Below are 18664 nucleotides of genomic sequence, written 5' to 3' on the forward strand. Positions count from 1 at the left end.
GGAAGACACCAAGGCTCAGCTCCACACAGGTCCTGAAGGTGATTCCTATGGCAGCGCAAGGTCCCCCTCCCCCTCTCTCTCCCCCCCTTGTAACGAGAAACCAAACCACGCCAGCCGTCCCCTTTGCGAGGCCAGGGACTTCCAAAGGCCATGAGGTGCGCCAGCCTGGCAGGTTCCAGGAGTGACACAGTGCCGGCCCCTGCGGACATGGTGTCACTCGCAAAGTCAGCTCTGGTGCTGCAACCGTGTAGATGCAGCACCCAAAAGTCCTCGGCCGTTGGCCAAAGCAGCAGTCAGTCCTAGTCACAGAGAATCCTGGGGGGTACCAGTAAATGACAAAACTTTCCACACACAACAGGTCCGCAGGTCGCTGGCTTCGGCACGCACATTAAGAAACTACAATTATGGCCGGTGCCACGGCTCACTGGGCTGATCCTCTGCCTGCGGCACCGGCACACCAGGTTCTAGTCCTGGTCGGGGCACCAGATTCTGTCCCGGTTGCCCTTCTTCCAGTCCAGCTCTCTGCTGTGGCCCGGGAGTGCAGTGGAGGATGGCCCAAGTGCTTGGGCGCTGCACCCTCAAGGGAGACCAGGAGAAGCACCTGGCTCCTGGCTTTGGATCAGCGCAGCGCGCTGGCCATAGCGGCCACTTGCGGTGTGAACCAACGGAAAAAGGAAGACCTTTCTCTCTGTCTCTCTCTCTCTCTCTCACTGTCTAATTCTGCCTGTCAATAAATAAATAAAGAAAAATTAAAGAAAAGACACTACAATTAGCCCATGCGTGAAGCCAACCTCTTGTGCCTGCATCTCCAGTGCCCAGGCTGTTTCCAGTTCTCCTAGAAGACAATGAAACTCGCCCCCTGCAACCGCTGACAGAGCCCAGACTGGCTTGGCCAGCACTGCCCAAATGGCCTCAAGGTCAAGTGCAGCTCACTCCCTGTCCCGGCATCCCTGGGGTCCGCGGGACTGTGCAGCCCCAGCAGTGCAGACAGCAACCGTCCCCGGCCACTTCCGGACTGTGGCCACACTCGGCGAACAGGCACACCCACATGCACCGCTCAAGGCACCACCTTCATCCACACTGCCGGCTCAGTCCACACCCGGTATTTTTATCGGAGAAGGACTCTGCTGCTTCAAAGAAAGCCCCGAGCAGGTCCGCGGGCGCTGGCCCGTGAGCAGGGCTGCAGGGAAGCAAGAACAATCCAGCAGCCGTCGGCGCAGGAGAACAAACAGCGTGGAGTGGAGGGGTTTTCACTGACTTCATTTCTTGTCACAAAGAAGCAACACTTAAAGCCTTGTGGTTAAGGTTGGTTTCTCTCCAGACACAAGCGAGAGCAAGAGACAGAGAGTGAGCGCGAGAGCGGGGCAGGGGGGCACGAGCAGGCCCTGATGGAGCTGTGTGCGTTCCTGAGGTCCAGGCTCGAAGCACTCAAGCCACTGAAGGCTGCCCTGTGTTGAGGGGCCGTGAGCAAGGCACCGCTCAAGCTCCCACCACGCCGGGCCCCGGGAGTCCTTCTTTGTGGCCACTGTCACCCTCCCCCATCTGCCTGGAGGATCCCCCTCCTCAATGCGACCCCCGCCCGTACCTCAAACGCCACCAAGCCTCCAAGCTCCCCAGCCACAAGCTGACCCACAGGGCCCACCCCCACACCTGTACCCCAAATCCACCTACGACAGCGAGAGTCAAGCAGTGTGAGAAAGTACAGCCACATTCAAGCCCCCTCGGCAAAACTACCCCCTGCACACTCCCCCCCACACACCTGCCAGCCCTCCTCCCAGAACAGCAGTGACAGGCCCTGCAGGGGATGAAGGTAGGTCAGGACCCACAGGGGCCCCAAATTCTCAAATTCCCACCTGGCTGGCAGACCGTGTCACTTGGTCTGCATCCCCACCCCGGCCACCAACTCCTAAAGTCCTCAGCGCTCCCAAAAGGGGTCTCTTTGCAGGCCACTGCCCTGACTGCTGGGGGTAGCCCCTGGGGAGCTTCAGCAAGGGGGCCGGCAGCAGGACTCGGGCTCACCCCTAACCTCTGGGGACGGAGCAGGGGCGGGGTGGGGAGAGGCTGCAGGTGCAGTTGATCACAAAGAGCCAGTGATCTGAGTCAACCACACCTCTATGAGGAAGCTTCCAAAATGTGGAAAGGTGAAGGTACCTGGAGGGGTGCACCCAGGGCATGGAAGCTCCATACCCTGCCCCAAGGAGGGGTCGTGGGAAGCCTGACGCATGAGCTCTTGGGCAGACGTACAAGTAAACCAACCCAGGCTCGTGACTGGCATGGCCCGGGCTGGGGTGGGGGGAAGAGCCCCCAACCTGTGGGGCCTGGTGCTGTGTGCAGACAGACACAGGAACTGAACTGGAAGGCGCCCAGCTGGCACCGGCGGCACGTGGCACAACAGCTGATGGGGAGGAATCCCCACAATTTTGGTCACAGGAGGGCTGTGTGGGTCGATGGCCTTTCTTACATTTCCTCTTGGCAAGACTTGTCCGTGCCCATGACACAGCTGCCAAGCGCCCACAGCTTGCCTAACCCCCAGCCAGCACAGCCCTCTGTGTAATGCCCAGGTCCATCACTCCCCTCCAGTGTGGACGCTGCCTCAGGGCCACAGTGTCCCCGTGCATCAGAGGTCCCCTCAGCAACGCACAGCACGTGGCAAGGCGGTGCCGTCAGCTGAACAATCCACAGTGGGCGCCGGCAGACCGAGGAGCCTGGCCTGGCAAAGCTTGCTATTGCATTTTCACATGGGCGCCAAACTTCTTTGAAAGGCAAAGTTACAAAGGGGTACGAGAAAGACAGAAAGAGAGAGAGAGAGATTTGTCATCCACTGGTTCCCTCCCCAGATGGCCGCAGCAAAAGCCAGGAGCATGGAACCCAATCTGGGTCTCCCACATGGGAGGCAGGTACCCAAGCACGTGGGCCATCCTCTGCTGCCTTCCCAGGCACATTAGCAGGGAGCTGGATCAGAAGAGGAGCAGCTGGGACTCGAACCGGGGTTCTGATATGCAATACCAGCATCACAGGCAGTGGCTTAACCTGCTGTGCCACAGTGCCGGTCACTTCCAAACTTTTAACGGAGAAATCAATTCTCGAACAACATTTGATGCTAAAGCCTAATGCATGAAACAGAATTTTTAAGGTGAACACGTCTGATTGGACTAGACCTCAAAAGAGCCCTCTCCGTGTGGCAGCCCCCAAGGGTCCCAGAAACCCATCTGCGGACACAGTTTGCAAACCACCACACTGCGTCCTAGGCGGGGAACAACACACAATCCCCAGCACTAACCCCACCACCCATGATCCTAGGAACACAAATCCTGGGGGAGATGACTTCCCACGTCTCATCCACGTCCGCAAACTCCCAGGCCAGGTCCCAGGTCCTGCCTTCTCGGGGCTGCTAACAGGCGAGGTGGCTTCCCTCTGCTTTAAGGAGTTTCTAACTCCCTTCCAATGCTCCAGGGTTGGGGATATTCCCGGCTGCTGTGTCCCCGTGGAGGTCGTTAGTGCGGTCCTGTTAGGAAGCGCAGTATCGGAGGATACCACCCGTATCGATAAGGACGGCTGGGGACCCTGCAGAGGGAGCCGCTGCGGATTTGCACGGAAGTTGAAGTCCCAGGCGGATGAAGGAGGAGTCAGCCGCGGGGAGGAGGAGCCTCCCCTGGGGGACGCAGGCACCCTTAGCCCCACTTGTTTCTGGCACAGACTCTCACAATCGGCCCTGAGCCTCTCGTTCCCCTTCGCCCCTTAGAAACGCTGCCATTCTCACACGAGTGGCTGAGGCAGGAGAACCTAGAAGAGCAGCTGGACGGGGCAGGAGTGAAAGGGACGGGACGGCAGCCCCAACATGGAAGAGACTCAGGCCAGCACTGCCCTGCTGTAGCAGCTTCCGGAAGGACGTACTGGCTCATTCAGAAACTAAAGAGGCTGCCCTTTCATTCGATTGACTGATTGGTCGATCACCTTTCAATAAGTATTATTTGCTTCTCTTTACAGGTGAGAGCCCACCTCGATTCTTGGGTAAACCAAGAAGTACACCGGCACCTATTATCTTCCCCAGCAAGTGGATGCTCACGGCCCAGGGTCCTGAAGAGGTTCCAGCTGGGCCACCAAGGAGCCATCGCCTTTCCACCTCGGTTCACCAGGAGGAAATGAGGGGAGTGGAGAGGATAATCCCATGGGTCCCTTCCGATTCCGCTGTTAGGATTATAAATCGACTACTGCCGCTGTCTGTGGGTGAACGTTCACAAATCCAAAGGATGGAGCTTGGATTACTGAGCACCAGAAAGTCCAAAACTGGGAGAATTCCCTTGAGTCTTTTTCTCTCGTTTGCTTGTTCGTTTTGTTTACTCAAAAGACAGAGAGACACAGAGTGACCTGCTGGTTCACTCCCTAGGTGTCTGCAACAGCCAGAGCTGGGCCAGTTCGAAGCCAGGAGCTGGGAGCTCCATCCAGGCCTCCCTGTGGGTGGCAGGGACCCAAGTAGGTGAGCTGTCTCCTGCTGCCTCCCAGGGTGTACATTAGCAGGAAGCCAGGATCAAAGTGGAGCCGTGAATAAACCAGGCATAAGGGATACAGGTGTTACAAGCTGGGTTTTAACCAAGACTGCAAACCCCGCCAGACCAGAGCCTCTGTGTTTGTATCTGCTCCCTCAGTTGAGAACAGGGACTTACGCCATCCTGGGCAAGACTGGAGAGCAAAACACCGCAGCTCCCCTGAGCTCTGGGCTTCCGGTTTTCCACTCAGGACGAGCCGTAGGGGAAGTGAGGACCTGAGTCCCCAGGCGACTCCGGATCTGCCCCCCTCTCCTCAAACAGGGCACAGGCCCCCTTCAGAGGATCAGCCTGAGGCTCCTGGCTCTTTCGCACAAACCAGCATCCAAGGGGTTGCATTTAGCATCACAAGGGAGGAAGCGATCTCAGGACGGCTGTGTAAGGAACATGGCCGCCAAGCGTTGGCTCGCCACAAATCTCCCAGCCTAGAAGTGTGTCCTGCCCCAGGGAACACCTATGCTTCACAGTTTCTTGCCCATCCACCCAGACCTCACACACACACATGCACACACATACACAAGCCCCTCGTGAAGTCCCACGTTGCTCCTAAACACCAGGCAGAGCTACAGTCTGGTCTGCAGTAACAGCTCCCGGCCACCCTCCTCCTCCTCCCATGCTGACACCATGCACGGAGGTGTCACCCAGTCCCTTTTGGCACGGGCTGCCCTTGGCCTTGGCAACTCTCCCCGTCCCATCACCAGCCCGGCCTCAGAGCTCACTCCTTCACGCAGCTTTCCACACTTAAGCTGCTTAACTTTGCACTAACAACCTCTTAATTGCCGGGTTTCCCAAAGACCTTCCAGAAATCCGGGGTGCTGAGCCCTCTGCACCACGGAGAATGGGGTGGTGGGGGCCGGGAGGGGCAAGGCGCCTCCCGCTACTTCCTGCCTGCCAGAAAGCTGTTGCTTTTATTTCTAATTGTATTTAAAAGGCGGATACAGGGTACCCAAGACACCACAATAAAATGACATTAACTGTAAAATTACATTATTAATTCTTTAATCTCACTTGAGGCTTCAAGCTGTTGCTATGTCCAATTATCCGTGTAACCACCTGTCAGAATCCCGGCGCTAGTTAGCATTACCTCCAGGACAGCGGTGGGCCCGGTGGTCGGTCAGGTCTGCCAGAGACTCGAAGTCCTGCTGACAGTGATCGCAGGTGTAAATTGACTCATCCTCCATGTCTTCATCGTCCTCATTTCTCTCCTCTTGACTTGTCACGCTGTTCCTGTCTTCCAGCACACGGCTGATTTTCCGACCGCACTCCGGCTCTCCTTCTAGGCCTCCTGCCAACAGCAAGAATACAGTCCACGTCAGCTGACAGGGTCTGGGGACAGGGTTTCTAAAGAATCGCCCAGCATTTATGAAGATACGTTTAATTACTCCACCTCCCGGGGTCCATTATTCCTGACACCTCTCAGTACATTAATATATGGGGGTTTTCTGTAGCATGTGGCGCCGTAATTCTCAACTGCGTTCTTTCTTTCACGCTGCAAATCTTCCGGGAGGATTTCTTGTCATCTCCCTTCTGTGCCTGGAGACTGGGGTGGGGGTGGGGGTGGGGGGTCTTGACCCTGGAGAGAGGTAGAAGCACCTGCGCATGTGTCTCCTACAAGCCCAACTCCGAGACACGCCTCCATCGGCTGCTCCGAGGGCACCTAAACTTTCAGGCTTCTCCAAAGCCTTGCAGTGGAGAGCCAGGGGGGATCTCCCAGCCAGGTTCGCCTCTCCCACCTGACGAGCCTCCCAGGGCACCCACATTTACACAGCAGTCGATGCTGTCTGCAAGCCCGGCCTCATCTCACAGGCCTCCAGCTGCAAGGGAGCGCCAGGCCCAGCCCCTGCAGACAGGGACAGCTTGGTGATTCCCATTTCACAGGTAAGGGGCACCCCGTGTCCCGGGTGGCGGGGGAGAGTAACACCCCAGCACCCTGCGGTCGCCGAGTGCGACATCCTGACTTCTCAATTAGTTCACCTGCTGCAGGTCGGTGGGAAATGGAGCGAAGCTTCCATCTCAGAGATTAATGGGGCACAGCAAGAATTTGTAAATCAAAGGGCAAAGAAAAGCATGGTAGATAGAACACGGAGAATAGTTCAGTAATCCCAATAAATGTCAGTGGATTAAACTTGCCCACTGAAATACAGAGACCCTTGGATTGGAAAATCCAAGTGTGTGGTGTCTCTTCCGGCCAGCTGTCCCCGTAACAGACCTGCCAGCGCAGAAACCAGCAGCACTGATTCCAAACAAAGAAATCTCCGTGACACATCTGCATGATCATGAAAACATGGGTATAGGTGAAGTGTGTGTGTGCACATGTGTGGGTGTGCATGGGAGTGTGTGCGTGCGCATGTGTGGACATTCATGTGTTTGCACATGCATGTGTGTGCATGTGCACCTGTGTGGGTGTGCATGTGTGTGCACATGCATGTGTGTGTATGTGCACATGTGTGGGTGTGTGGGGAGTGTGTGCGTGCACATGTGTGGGTGTTCATGTGTGTGTGCACATGCATGTGTGTGCATGCACATGTGTGGGTGTGCATGTGTGTGTATACATGTGCGTGTGTGTGTGTATGTGTGCACCAGCAGGAAGCACCAAGTTCCAGAAAAGAGGCCTTGGCACACAGCCTCTGCACCCCTGAGAGCTGGCCACCAAAGCAAGACAGAGAGGCGCAAAGCTAAAGAACACATTCCATTTGAAGGGGAAACCACAGCCCCATAAATATTTCAATTTAGGCACAGATAATGTTATAAGGGGCTCTGTCTCTCCCATCCACACAGAACACACACCACCAGGCACCCGACGTCCAGAACCTAGGAACACAAATCAGCCCATCGGAGAGCCAGCTGCTGCCTGCCGAGGCGGGCGGCGTGGCAGGACGCGCCGCGGAGGCAGTAAAAATCAATGTTTCCATTTGTGGCCCATCAAAACATCTCTCTCCTTGCCAATTAAGGGACGTACAATTTTTAGGTTCTTTTATTATCAGGACACGCCAACTCCTGGCAATACAGAAATCCCATTAAAAAGCCGAGCAGCGTATTTATCTCAGGGAATCTGATCTGCTGCTGCGGCCACGGCGAGAAATAGGGAGCCGAGAAATGAGAAATATCATCGGGAGCCTGCAATATTCTAAGTCATCACACAACCGTAGTTACATGGGCAAGCGCCCGCTCTGAAATTCCTAGTTTTCAGTCTCTTAATAAAAAAGCACTCTGTAGAGGATAGAAAAGCAGCGTAATTCCAGCTTTATCTCCTCTGCAGACTCTCTCGATGGTAAGTTCATACCCAGCACCACGCTCGCGCGACTGTACTTAACACACAACTTAATAGACAGATTGAAATTACCCCCTTGTTGTTTTTTCCATAACAGCTCATCCACTCCACAACTGGATCCACACACACACATCACAATGCATTTGATCTCCTTAAATCTGGCATGTCCTGTTGACTCGCGAGTAGATAAATCAGAATGTCAACCCTCGGGTTTTTATAAGGCAAAAACCCATAAAGTCATCCGAGAGGATAAATCTGCATTGAGGAACTGTCACCTCCCCATCGCCTGGCTACTAATGGGAAGGCGGGACAGACAGGGGCGGGAGGGGCCCTGGTCCCCAGGGGGCCACAAGGTAGGGCGGGCCGATCCTGGGGAAGATGGAGCCAGAGAAGGAAGCTCTGGGGAACGGGGCATCCCTGCACCCCCTGGCCCAAAGGTCGCCCTGCTGCTCTGGCAGAGTGAAGGCCTGGGTCCCGAGCAGGCCCAGCAGGATCTGACCGTCACGACGACCATGGCTACGGCGGCGATAAGGAAACAGAATCAAGGGGTTATTTTTCCACCTGCAGATCCAAACACTGAGGCTCTGTGGGGTCACCGGGAGCCAGACGTGGCTGAATCCAGGTGCTCTGCTGTGAGCCCAGCAGCACCTCCCAGGTGAGCCGAGCACCCAGTTCAGATAACAGGAGGCACTGAAGGCCCTAGTCCCCCTGGGGAGCACCCACTGGGCTCTCCTGTTCCTCAGGCCCACACGGAGCACCTGCTCAGCAAGCCCCTGCGGACCAAAGGATTGGGCTTTCCCTACTCCTTCAACCCCGCCCCGCGTAGTCAGGAGTGGCCCTGCTTGTCCCACGTCTGCCCTGTCCAGCCCAGAGGCCCTGCCAGTCCCTGTCCTGAGGCCGGATGCCCCTGGAGAAAGTGCAGACCACAGCACCTGGCTCTGCCCGAGTCCCATGTTCCCACTGCTGCCTGTGTTTCCAACACAGTGACCTCCTGGGCTTAAACTATCGTTGACCAGCTGGCCCCTGCAGCCACCAAGGGGCCCATGAACCATAGACCGTGGCTGGGAAGGCGGCCAGCTCGTTCATTTTCTGCCGAAAGGGATGGGAAGCACTCCCCGAAAACAGGCCTGCTGGCCCCGTTCCCCCAGCCCCTCCCCAGTTCTCGCGACTCCAAGCTTCGCCCATGGGAGGCTCAGTGAAATGGATTTCACACAGGCTTCCTCTCCCCCATGGCCCTGTGCATGGGACACAAAACCAGACTGGCACCCAAAACCCTGGCCAGTCCATCCAGGAGCCTGCCCACCCTGCCCTGCACACTACCGCTGGGGCTGTTTCCCAGAGTGCAGCCACCAAGAACAGCTGGCACTGACTGAGCACCTGCTGTATGCCAGGCACCGCCCTGACGAGTTGTCAGCAGCATATCCCCATTTCACAGGTGAGCAAACCAAGGCTCAGGGAGATGAGGAGGCTTAAACAAGGCTGTAGGGAAAGTGGCAGGGTTGAGTTCCAGGTCCGGTTACACCTCACCCTTTGCCACACAGCTATATGGTCTCCCCACATCACAGCCTCAACGACAGAATGAGCCCAGGGTTGGGGAGCCGTGGCTGGGCCCTAAGGGACACTGCTGACCTCTCTTCTCCCTTGCACGTCTGTGGGGTCACACAAGACCCTCCCTCCATTCCTTCAACTCCTTCAAGCTCCTGCCAAGGGCTTCTCAATCCCGCCCCCTCAGCCCTGCACCCACCTGCTAGGAATCGCCCCACAGCCCGGGCCCCCACGTCACTTAGGTCCCCAGTAGCTCCCTTCTCTGAGCCCTCCGCACTGGGCACAATGCACACTATCACTTCTGTGGGCTGCCTGCTCTGTCTCCCTGGGCCGCCCGCTCCCATGTGCTCTGCGGCAGAGAGTGAACCCCTGACTCCCCCCAGTAGGAGGGAGCCGGTCCCCTCCATGACGCCTCCTCAGGGCTGCCTGGCCTCGGCGACACCCTTGACCAACAGAAGAAAGCAACAGAAGCCACAACACTCAAGACTTCCGAGACGAGGTCGCTTTCTTGGGATGCTCCCCTTTTCCAGGGTCACAGAACCCCTACGCAGCGGGCACAACAGATGTTCTCCTCTGCTTAGCAGATGGAGACGCGCAGCAAGGCTCAGCACCACCGCAAAGCACAGCCCGGGGAGGGCAGAGCTGGACCGGAACCCGGGTCTTCTGACGCTAACCACGATTCTGGTGCAGTCACAGGAGGGCAGAGGGAGAAGCCTGTGGACGGGCCCAGCAGTGGACAGCACGCTGAGTCCAAGGCCAGGAAACAGGGAAAGGGGAAAGGCTGATGGTGGAGGGGCAGGGCGGACCGGCTGCCCGCAGGCCGCCAGATCTGGGAAGAGGACATCCCGCTACCTCTCAGCGAGACTCTGCATTGGGCTAGGGCTGTCTGGCACTAGCCCCCTCCTGAGGGCCACTCGATAGAGGCTCAGCCACAAACCCCCCGGGACCCCTTCCAGCCTCGGGACCCCTCCAGCGCCTGGCCCCCTGAGCCGGCATGCAGCTATTTCCCGGGGGGCCTGCCTCTCCTCCCCCCTAGGAGGTACATGGGACTCAGCTGGTCAGCGGGTGGCCCTGGGCACCTGAGACCTTTCTGGGAACCATGTCAGGGGGGGTCCTGCCTTTGGGACCCCAGGGCTGCAGGTGCACAGGTACAGTCTCCACACCGCGCCGGGCCTGAGATGCGTGAGACAGACCAGCACCAGCAATCCCACACATCTACCCCGTCTTCCCTTCACTCAACCCTCAAATATTTATTGAGCATCTACTGCGTGCCAGGCCTAACAGACACACGTTTGCCACAGCTGAAGGGGCGCTCCTCAGTCCTGTTTGTCTTGGTGGCCTCAAAGCCCACGCAAAGCCTGGCCTAAGGAAAGGTACTTAATAAATCCGAGGTGGGGAAGTGAGTGGCCAGATGAGTAAATGAACGTGAAGTGAGAGTAAGCAGTGTGGGCGGGGCTCCAGCGACAGCTCCGGTACCCCCGCCCCCCAGCCCAGATGGCCCTGGGCCGCCCCCTCCTCACAGGTCACTAGGAGCTCGCCTCCCTCACGGGAGCAGATGGCCCGGTGGGAGAAGCGGATACACACAGAGCACCACGAGGGGTGACTGCAGAGCACCCTGGGGCTTTCAGGAGCCAGGAGGAGGCCGAGGGTGGTGGGAAAGGGGGGTGGGGGCGCAGCCAGCACAGGGAGAGCCAGGAACAGTGCCGGCAGACCGAAGAGACCTGGGATGCCTCCCCCACCTCCCACTTCCGCTCCCAGCCACACTTGGGTGGGAGACCACGCCACCCTTCTCTGCTGAAAGCAGAGAAGCTCCACCCAGGTGGGGGCTCCGGGCCGGCCCAGGGCTGACCAGGGAGCCCAACTGCACAGAAACCGTGGAGACGCCCGTCCAGGAGGCCAGCAGGCCTGATGGGACCCAGCTGTTGAAATCAAGATGGTCATGAAGTAACAATGCCCACGGGCGGCCCACAGCCCGATTCGTGTGCCAGCCACAGTCGGGACGACAGGGCAAGGACAGGAAAGGATCGCAGACTTTGGAGCCGGCTTTTACAGCTGGGCACCCTGGACAAGTCACTCACCTTCTCTGAGACTAACTTAATTAAGTTAAACTATTTTCACACGGGCCAAGCCTTGGGCACCACTTGAGGCACCCGCGTCCCCTATCGGAATGCCTGCGTTCAAGTCCGGGCTCTGCTGGATTCCAGCTTCCTGCTTTGCACACCCTGGGAGGCAGCAGGTGATGGCTCAGGAATGTAGGTCCCTGCCACCCACATTGGAGACTCAGGTTGAGCTCCTGGCTCCTGGCTCCAGCCTGCTCCTGGCAACAGCCTGGCTGCTGAAAGTATTTGAGGAATGAACCAGTAGACAGGAAAAAAAAAAATCTCTCTCAAATAATGAAATGACTTTTTTTTTTTAATTTAAAGTTATTTTAACTAGGTAATGCACCCAGAGCTTGCTGCTTGGCTCATAGTAAAACCCGAGACACCACAGCTTATGCCTCAGTTCAGTTCAGGCAGCACAGAGGATGAGAGGTGTCAGGGCATATGAGCTCTTTCAAAGATGTCCAGGTACCCATCCCCACCCCGTTACAAATCCCGTTCAGCTAGAAGCGGATAGCCCCAGGTTAAAGTCCAGGCTCTCCTCTTTCCGGCTGTGCAACTCTGAGTGACTTACAAGGTCCCTCCTCCAGGAAGGAGCCTGATCTCAGAGCCAGGTCCCTTTGGGCGGGGCCTGTTGCAGGCCCTGGCAGCCGGCAGAGGTGTGTGTACAACTCACAAGCCCACCTTGCCCACGCTCGCCCCCTGTAGGTGGCTGAGGGAAACACAGTGCTGGAAGGCCATCTCCCAAGGCCCAAGCATTTGTCCTGCGGCCACACTGGTCCATCCTAGCGGCTGAGTGCTTCCCAAATACACACTCCCGAGGCCACAAGGCCAAAGCCCAGGTCTGGCATCACACAGGCTCACAAAGTAGAGATGGAACAGGGTCCATGCATCCGTTCTGGGCAGGCAGTATGGACAGCAGGAGCGGTGGCAGGCTCAGGGCTGGGCAAAGGCAGTGCACCCACTGCTGGCCACAGGTTCTAAGAAGCAGCCACTGTTGTCTTCAGGTTTGAAGTATCCCCAGTGCAGGCGGTGCTCCAACATTTAGCGCTCAGCCTGAAGGGTGCACTGGCAGCACCTGACACGTAGTTCGCTGCCCAAGTTCAGCTGCTTTTATGAGGAAGCTACTGCCAGGTGGTTGGCTGAGAGGTGCCCCAGCCCCATCCATGCCCTGGGTTCTGCAGCCAGACGCTGCATCACCAGCGCCTCTGTGGGATGCTCTGTCCTGGCCGGCCACCAGGCACCAGGTTTAGGACAACCCTCTCCACAGGACCATGGCCAACTGTGGACATGAATAGAACTTCCCAGAGACGTTCTCCTCGGTAGTGAGCAATCCTAGAACCTGCCACCAAAATGATGATCAACGTAGTAGCAAAAAACTCCCTCGGGCCACACCTTCGAATGCATCTGTATCCGTCATCTAGTGCCGGTGTTACCATCACACCTGCTTCACAGACGGCAAGACTGACGGGTGGGACCACCCACTCCATTCCTCAGACAATGAGTGGGCCAAAACTCACAGCTCCAATGCCCTCCCCCCAATAACCACCATTATGCAGATTCTAAGAATGAGTGGAACGGGTTGGGAGTGGGTAGATGGAGGAAGTGCAGAAGCCCACCCAAGGGCGCACCCCTGGTCATCTGCTCTGGATGGTCCCGGAGGGAACACCTGTATCCAAGAGCAACCACATCAGTTAGATTTTTATTTTTTAAGAAGGGAATCTATATTTTTATGTAAACTCTGTGGATTTTTAAAAAGAAACCCAGCATAAGGCAAATAACACACCTTGGCAGCCTGAAGACCACCTGCTGAAGGGCCGCACCTAGCAACAGACACCTGGGGCCCCTGGGGCAGGTGCTCACCAGCCTGCTCCTCACCAGACCGGGAAGTTAGTTCCCTGTGTCTTTAGGTTCACGTCTGTCTCAGGCTGACCTTACTCACCGACACTTCCGGGCCTCAATGTCTTCATGTAGAAAATGCAGACGGTTTCACCTCCTACTCAGGTTGTGGGCGTTCCCTCCCCCGGGGCCACCCTCGAGGTGACCTCACCCCGGGTCACAGTCACCCAGGCTCTGGTCAAGGAGTGAGCTCCCCAAAAGCTGCAGCTGTCTCAGACGCAAACACCCCACACCTTCGGCGAGTCAACACTAGCTGAGCACCTACTACACGCCAGGCACAGCCCTGACCCCAGGAGGCTTACTCTGCATGTGTGTTCAGCAGGTAAGGAATGAACGAATCTGCCTTCCCCAGGGCTGCTCAAGCGCTGGGCACAACTCACAAACGCAGAGGGAGGCCCCCCAGCACACCTGCGCCTGGCTCCCAACTCTACCAGGGAAAGGCTGAGAAGAAAGCAAAGCAGGAGAGGAGGGGGCAGGAGGTGCTGGAACGGGGAGGGAAAAGCAATCACAAATACTCACGCCAAAAAGGAAAAAAAAAATGTGTATTTTTCCAGTAAGTAGTTAACAGTGTCGCTGCTCCAAGCCTTGCGATCTTAATAAAACTGATCTCGCCGCGTGCAGTAATGAAGAACAGTGGGACAAAGCCGCCCTGGAACCAGGGAAATTGTACGCGGCTCTGTCCTCACGACCCCCTGCCGCAGGGACCACGCTGACCTTCTCCTTGCTGTCCTGTGCTAGCCCTGCATAGCAAGGGGTAGAGGAAGGAGCAGGGCCACGTGGGGAGCGCGATCAATCAATCCAGCTAATTTCTGTCCAGCCGCGGGAGCCTGATGCCCCTAATTGTTCCAGCTCCTGGAGCAGGACTGGACGCAAGGATGCTGGGTGCAAATCATCCCCTGGTGGTGTCTGCACAAAGAGGAGCCCTGTAGGGATAAGCAGAGGGGGTGAGAAGGAGCCTGGACCCCTAAAAACAGAACCAGTGGCCAGGCTAAGGGAGCCTGGCTCAGTCAGACGGTGCAGACCAGGAGCCCAGGGCCGCAGGGCTCCGGCGGGGGCAAGTCGGGCCCTCCCAGAGCTCCGGCTGCTCCGCTCGGACCGTGCAGCAGCAATTTCTCTAACAGCGCACCTTAGCGGCCCGTCTCAGAGCCCAGGGCGGGCCTGAGGGCAGAACTCAAGGCCCGGCAGCTACCTGAAGGGCTTTCTGCACGGGGCTTCCACACGGCAGAGCCTGCAGACGGAGCTCCACTGCAGAGCGACCACGTGCACAGAAAACCACTCACTGAGCTCGCTCCAGCCGCCCGGTCTCAGCCCCCACGCCGGGGGCGCCTCTCCTCGCCTGCGGACGGCTGGCAGCAGCAAGGATACGAGGGTGCAGGGTGTCCCCTGGCCAAGCTCCAGGCCGGCGGGGCCCACACCTGTTTTGTTCGCCGTGCTAGCCCCTCTCCTACCCCTCACACCCAGCACAGGTCCTGGAACACAGCAGGCGCACAATAAAGACCTGCGTGTATGTGTGAGCCAAGCAGTCCGCAAGGGCCCGACCCACTCTGACTCTCAGAGATCCAGCCACGGGGCTGGGTATCATGGGAATGAAGCCAGAAACAGGCTCCCAGTCCTGCCCGCTGCCCCAGGACATGGGGGGTCCAAAGAATCCCCTGTCCCTGGTACTTGGGAACCCCAGCCCAGACTCCCGGCCTCTACTGTAACCCAGAGGTCAGCTGCTCCACTGTCACCAGTGACCCCAGCCACCGAGAGGGCCTGGGGGGCAAGGAGCTGCCTCTTCCTCCAGCCACAGCACAGAGCTGGGCACAGGGACAGCCTGGTGCGTGACTGGACCCCGGGGGACACAAGAGTGCTATCTGGAAAAAAGGGCGCACGGCTGATGGTGCAGTTTGCACCGTGCTGTCACCACTGAGGGAGACCCCAAATGCCCGCACTTGGCATCCACCCTGGCCAGGCATTCGGGGTGGGAGGCGGGGCTGGCTGGCCCTCAGGCAGGTGTCCCTTCCTGGGGGCGGGGCACCGACTCAGAGGGGGACTACGATAGACGGAGGCCAGCCAATGCCCGCCAGCGAGGCCACATTCCCACACAAAGAGGAGCTGAGATGGGGCGGATTAACCACAGGTCAAAGGTCAAGTGGGCAGCGCCAAGGGAATGGCCAGACCCACGGCAGGAGTGGGGGTGATGGGGAGGGGGCCTGGCCGCCTCCCGGAGCTGGCTGATCCGGCGTGATCTATATGCACGCGCACACCCCTCGCCCCACTCACGCCCCCAGGCTCATCCTCAAACCGTCACTTAACTCGGATTTCAAACTGCTCACGACGTTCTTCAGTCAACATGAAGCAGAAACCTTTTATTAAATGCTGCTAATTTTTTATTGATCACACTGTGAATCATTTCATTTCCCATTACCACGAACGTCTCCTATCACGGCTGCACGACGACGCAGCTTTATTCAGTCTCGAGCAACTTGTCACTTTTAATCAGGTTTCCGTCTCCGTGCGGCTCAAAATCAGAAGGCAGGCTCTTTGTATCATTATTGCTTTTGTTTAAAAAAAAAATGAAAAGTTTCCATACAGGAAAGGTTATTATACTCGGAATAAATATACATGAATCAAATTCAAATACAAGCCCTCCCTGTCTCCAACCAATTTTAGCATTAGCTTTTGTAATTTTTTTAGGTTTATTTTCACGGAAAGACTGTTCATAATTACTGCTCGTGCTCTCCCCAAACACTTGTGTTACTAAAGTGTGAAATGTCTTCTAACACAAAGACGGATCTCTGGGAAGTAATTACAGAAATGCATTCAGGGGCAATAATTCCATATTAGCTGTCAGCGGCAGGCAGCCTCCAAAAGGCACTTGGTTATGGGGGAATCATCTGGCTAGAGCCGAAGCCGCGGCGGGCGAGCCCGTGCTGAAAGACGGCGTCCGGGCGGAAGCAGGGGCTCCCTCATCAAGGGTCGGATTAAGTTGAAATCATTACCTTGAAGCCCAGCTGGCACGAACCTGGCGTCTATTGTGGAGACGGTTAAGAGACGCGCCGGAGCGCACCGTGGGCTCCCCGTGCACAGCGTGGTGCGATTACCCCCGAAGTCTCCCAAGGATCCCACCAGGAGCTTGTCACAGTAGGGAGAGAAGAGGTGGCAGGGTGTCCACTGAATGCCAACTCGTGTCACCAAGCAGAATTTTCAAGAATTTATAAATTGCCCGTGATGCCTCCCAGCTGACCCCCCGGCACTAAGCAGAGCCCAGAATCTTATTGAGCAAAGAGCCAGCATTTGCATCACAGGCAGCCAAGGACTCTGCAGGGAGGCCCTGGAGTTGGCACGAGGACTTTCCACCCACCCCCACCTCCCCTACAGGATGGGCAGCCACACCAGCTCCAGAGGGGGCAGAGATGTGCCCTAAAACAAGGCAGGTGGAGGAGATCTAGTGAGCTTTGTCCCTAACGCCTGGCATGACCTTGGGTCAGGGTCAGTCCCTTCCCCTCCGTGTGCCTCGGTTTCCCCAGCTGCAACAACCTCCTCCATCAACGTCGCACTGTGGGCACCAGGGGAGCAGACCGCCGGCTTAGCCCCGTGCCCCTTCCAGTACTGAGCTGGCTCTCCCACCTGTACACCATCAGGGCCGCTAAAGGAAGCGCCCGGCTGTAGAGGAGGGGAGAAGGCATGGGACAGAGGGCAGAGGAGCTTCCTGGAGACCTCAGGGGGTCTATCTGCCCAGGTGTTATTACCTGCCTCACCTTCTATCCTTTCCAAAGAGATGGGGACTGGCTAGGAGCTCAGGACAAGAGGGAAGGGACTTACTTCTGACAGCCCGGGCCCCCCCACCCTGGGCAGTGCCCAGCAGCTGGCCCTGACCCGGCCACAGCATCCTCACCTCCCCTGGGGCCAGCCCTTGGCATTCCTCTCCGGGGCCTCTGTGGCTACTGAGACACAATTTGGAGACATTTTCTGGAATCCCCAGAACAGAAGTCACCTGAAGCCGAGCCGGGGAGTGGGGTGGAGAGGAGGGTAGGGCGTTCGACCTTGACCTTGGGCCCGGGTCTCCTGGGTGCAGACTCCTGAGCCAGCAAACGCCTGCAGTGAGCATGCACCGCGGGAATATGCACTGCAGAATCACTGGTTGTGGACCAAGGCTGCATTTCCACACACGGGAGATCAACGGACACACCGCGAGACATTACAGCGCAGATGCCACACAGCAGTCACACAGATGCAAGCGAGCTCCGGACTGACCTCCCAGACAGAACGCGGAGGGAGGGAAAAAGCGAGACGCCGAAGATAAACCTAAGATAAACCTCGGGCGGGTGCAGACTCCTAGCTCCCCAAGCTCACGGAACAGGGAAAGACAAGAAGGACTTACCCTGGAGCAATAAGCGGTCTTCAACAAGTTTATGGAAACCTGCCTTACGCACAAGCCGCATGGACATCATTTCCACAAACTTCGTGGGCTACTCTTTGTATGTGGTAAGATTTGGCAAAATGTGTTTGCTTTAAAACAGACCTGGCCACATTCATACATATTTCAAGGAGAAAGACAGACACGGGAGCAAGGCCTGCCAACCCCGGGGGCCAAGCGGTGCTGTTCAGCTGGGTGGTAGGGTCAGGGGGGTAAGCGGAAGGTGCTCTCCCGGAGGTTGGCTCTCTCTTCTGCAGAAGTGAAACGCTGCACTGCAGAGCCACTGGAAAGTTTTATACAACAACAAAGTTTGGAAGAACAAATGAGGAGGGGCTGGGGCTGTGTAAAGCCACCGCCTGCAGTGCCAGCATCCCATATGGGCGCTGGTTCGAGTCCCAGCTGCTCCTCTTCTGATCCAACTCTCTGCTATGGCCTGGGAAAGCAGTGGAGGATGCCCCAGGTGCTTGGGACCCTGCACCTTCATGGGAGACCTGATGGAAGCTCTTGGCTCCTGGCTCTGGCCTGGCCCCCAGCAATGGCTGTTTGAGGAGTAAACCAGCTGATGGAAGATTCTCTCTTTCTCTCTCCCTCCCTGCTGCTTTTCAAATAAATAAACTTTAAAAAAAATTGTGCAATCACAGGGGGAACACAGAATTTTAGATGAAGAAGAGAAAGGAGCAAACCCAATCCACAGCTGTCTTCGACTTTAAGCCCCAAAATGCTGGCCCCCAGGCCACAGGGCAAAGGCAGACCCAGGGCTGGGACTCCCATTTCCTGGCCCAGCCCAGCCCTGGGCCCCTCCCCCTCCACCCAGCGGGACCAGGGTGGGCAGGAAGAGGCAGAGGACCGACTGAGGGGAGTTCCTGGCTTGAAAACTAAACAGTGCTGCAGCACGGGGTTCTAC

The 18664-nt window shown here is 57.2% G+C and overlaps 1 protein-coding gene across 1 annotated transcript in view; it reads right to left on the bottom strand.

Annotated features, from left to right (window-relative positions):
* ZNF423 (zinc finger protein 423) overlaps window positions 1-18664 on the bottom strand; it is a 327441-nt gene that overhangs the window by 217943 nt on the left and 90834 nt on the right. Inside the window, exon 4 of the mRNA XM_062176600.1 lies at window positions 5629-5829. Within this exon, the coding sequence (XP_062032584.1) occupies window positions 5629-5725 (97 nt within the window). The 5' untranslated portion in view covers window positions 5726-5829. The remainder of the gene's footprint in view (window positions 1-5628; window positions 5830-18664) is intronic.

Source organism: Lepus europaeus, chromosome 19, assembly GCF_033115175.1.
Source record: "Lepus europaeus isolate LE1 chromosome 19, mLepTim1.pri, whole genome shotgun sequence".
NCBI lineage: Eukaryota > Metazoa > Chordata > Mammalia > Lagomorpha > Leporidae > Lepus > Lepus europaeus.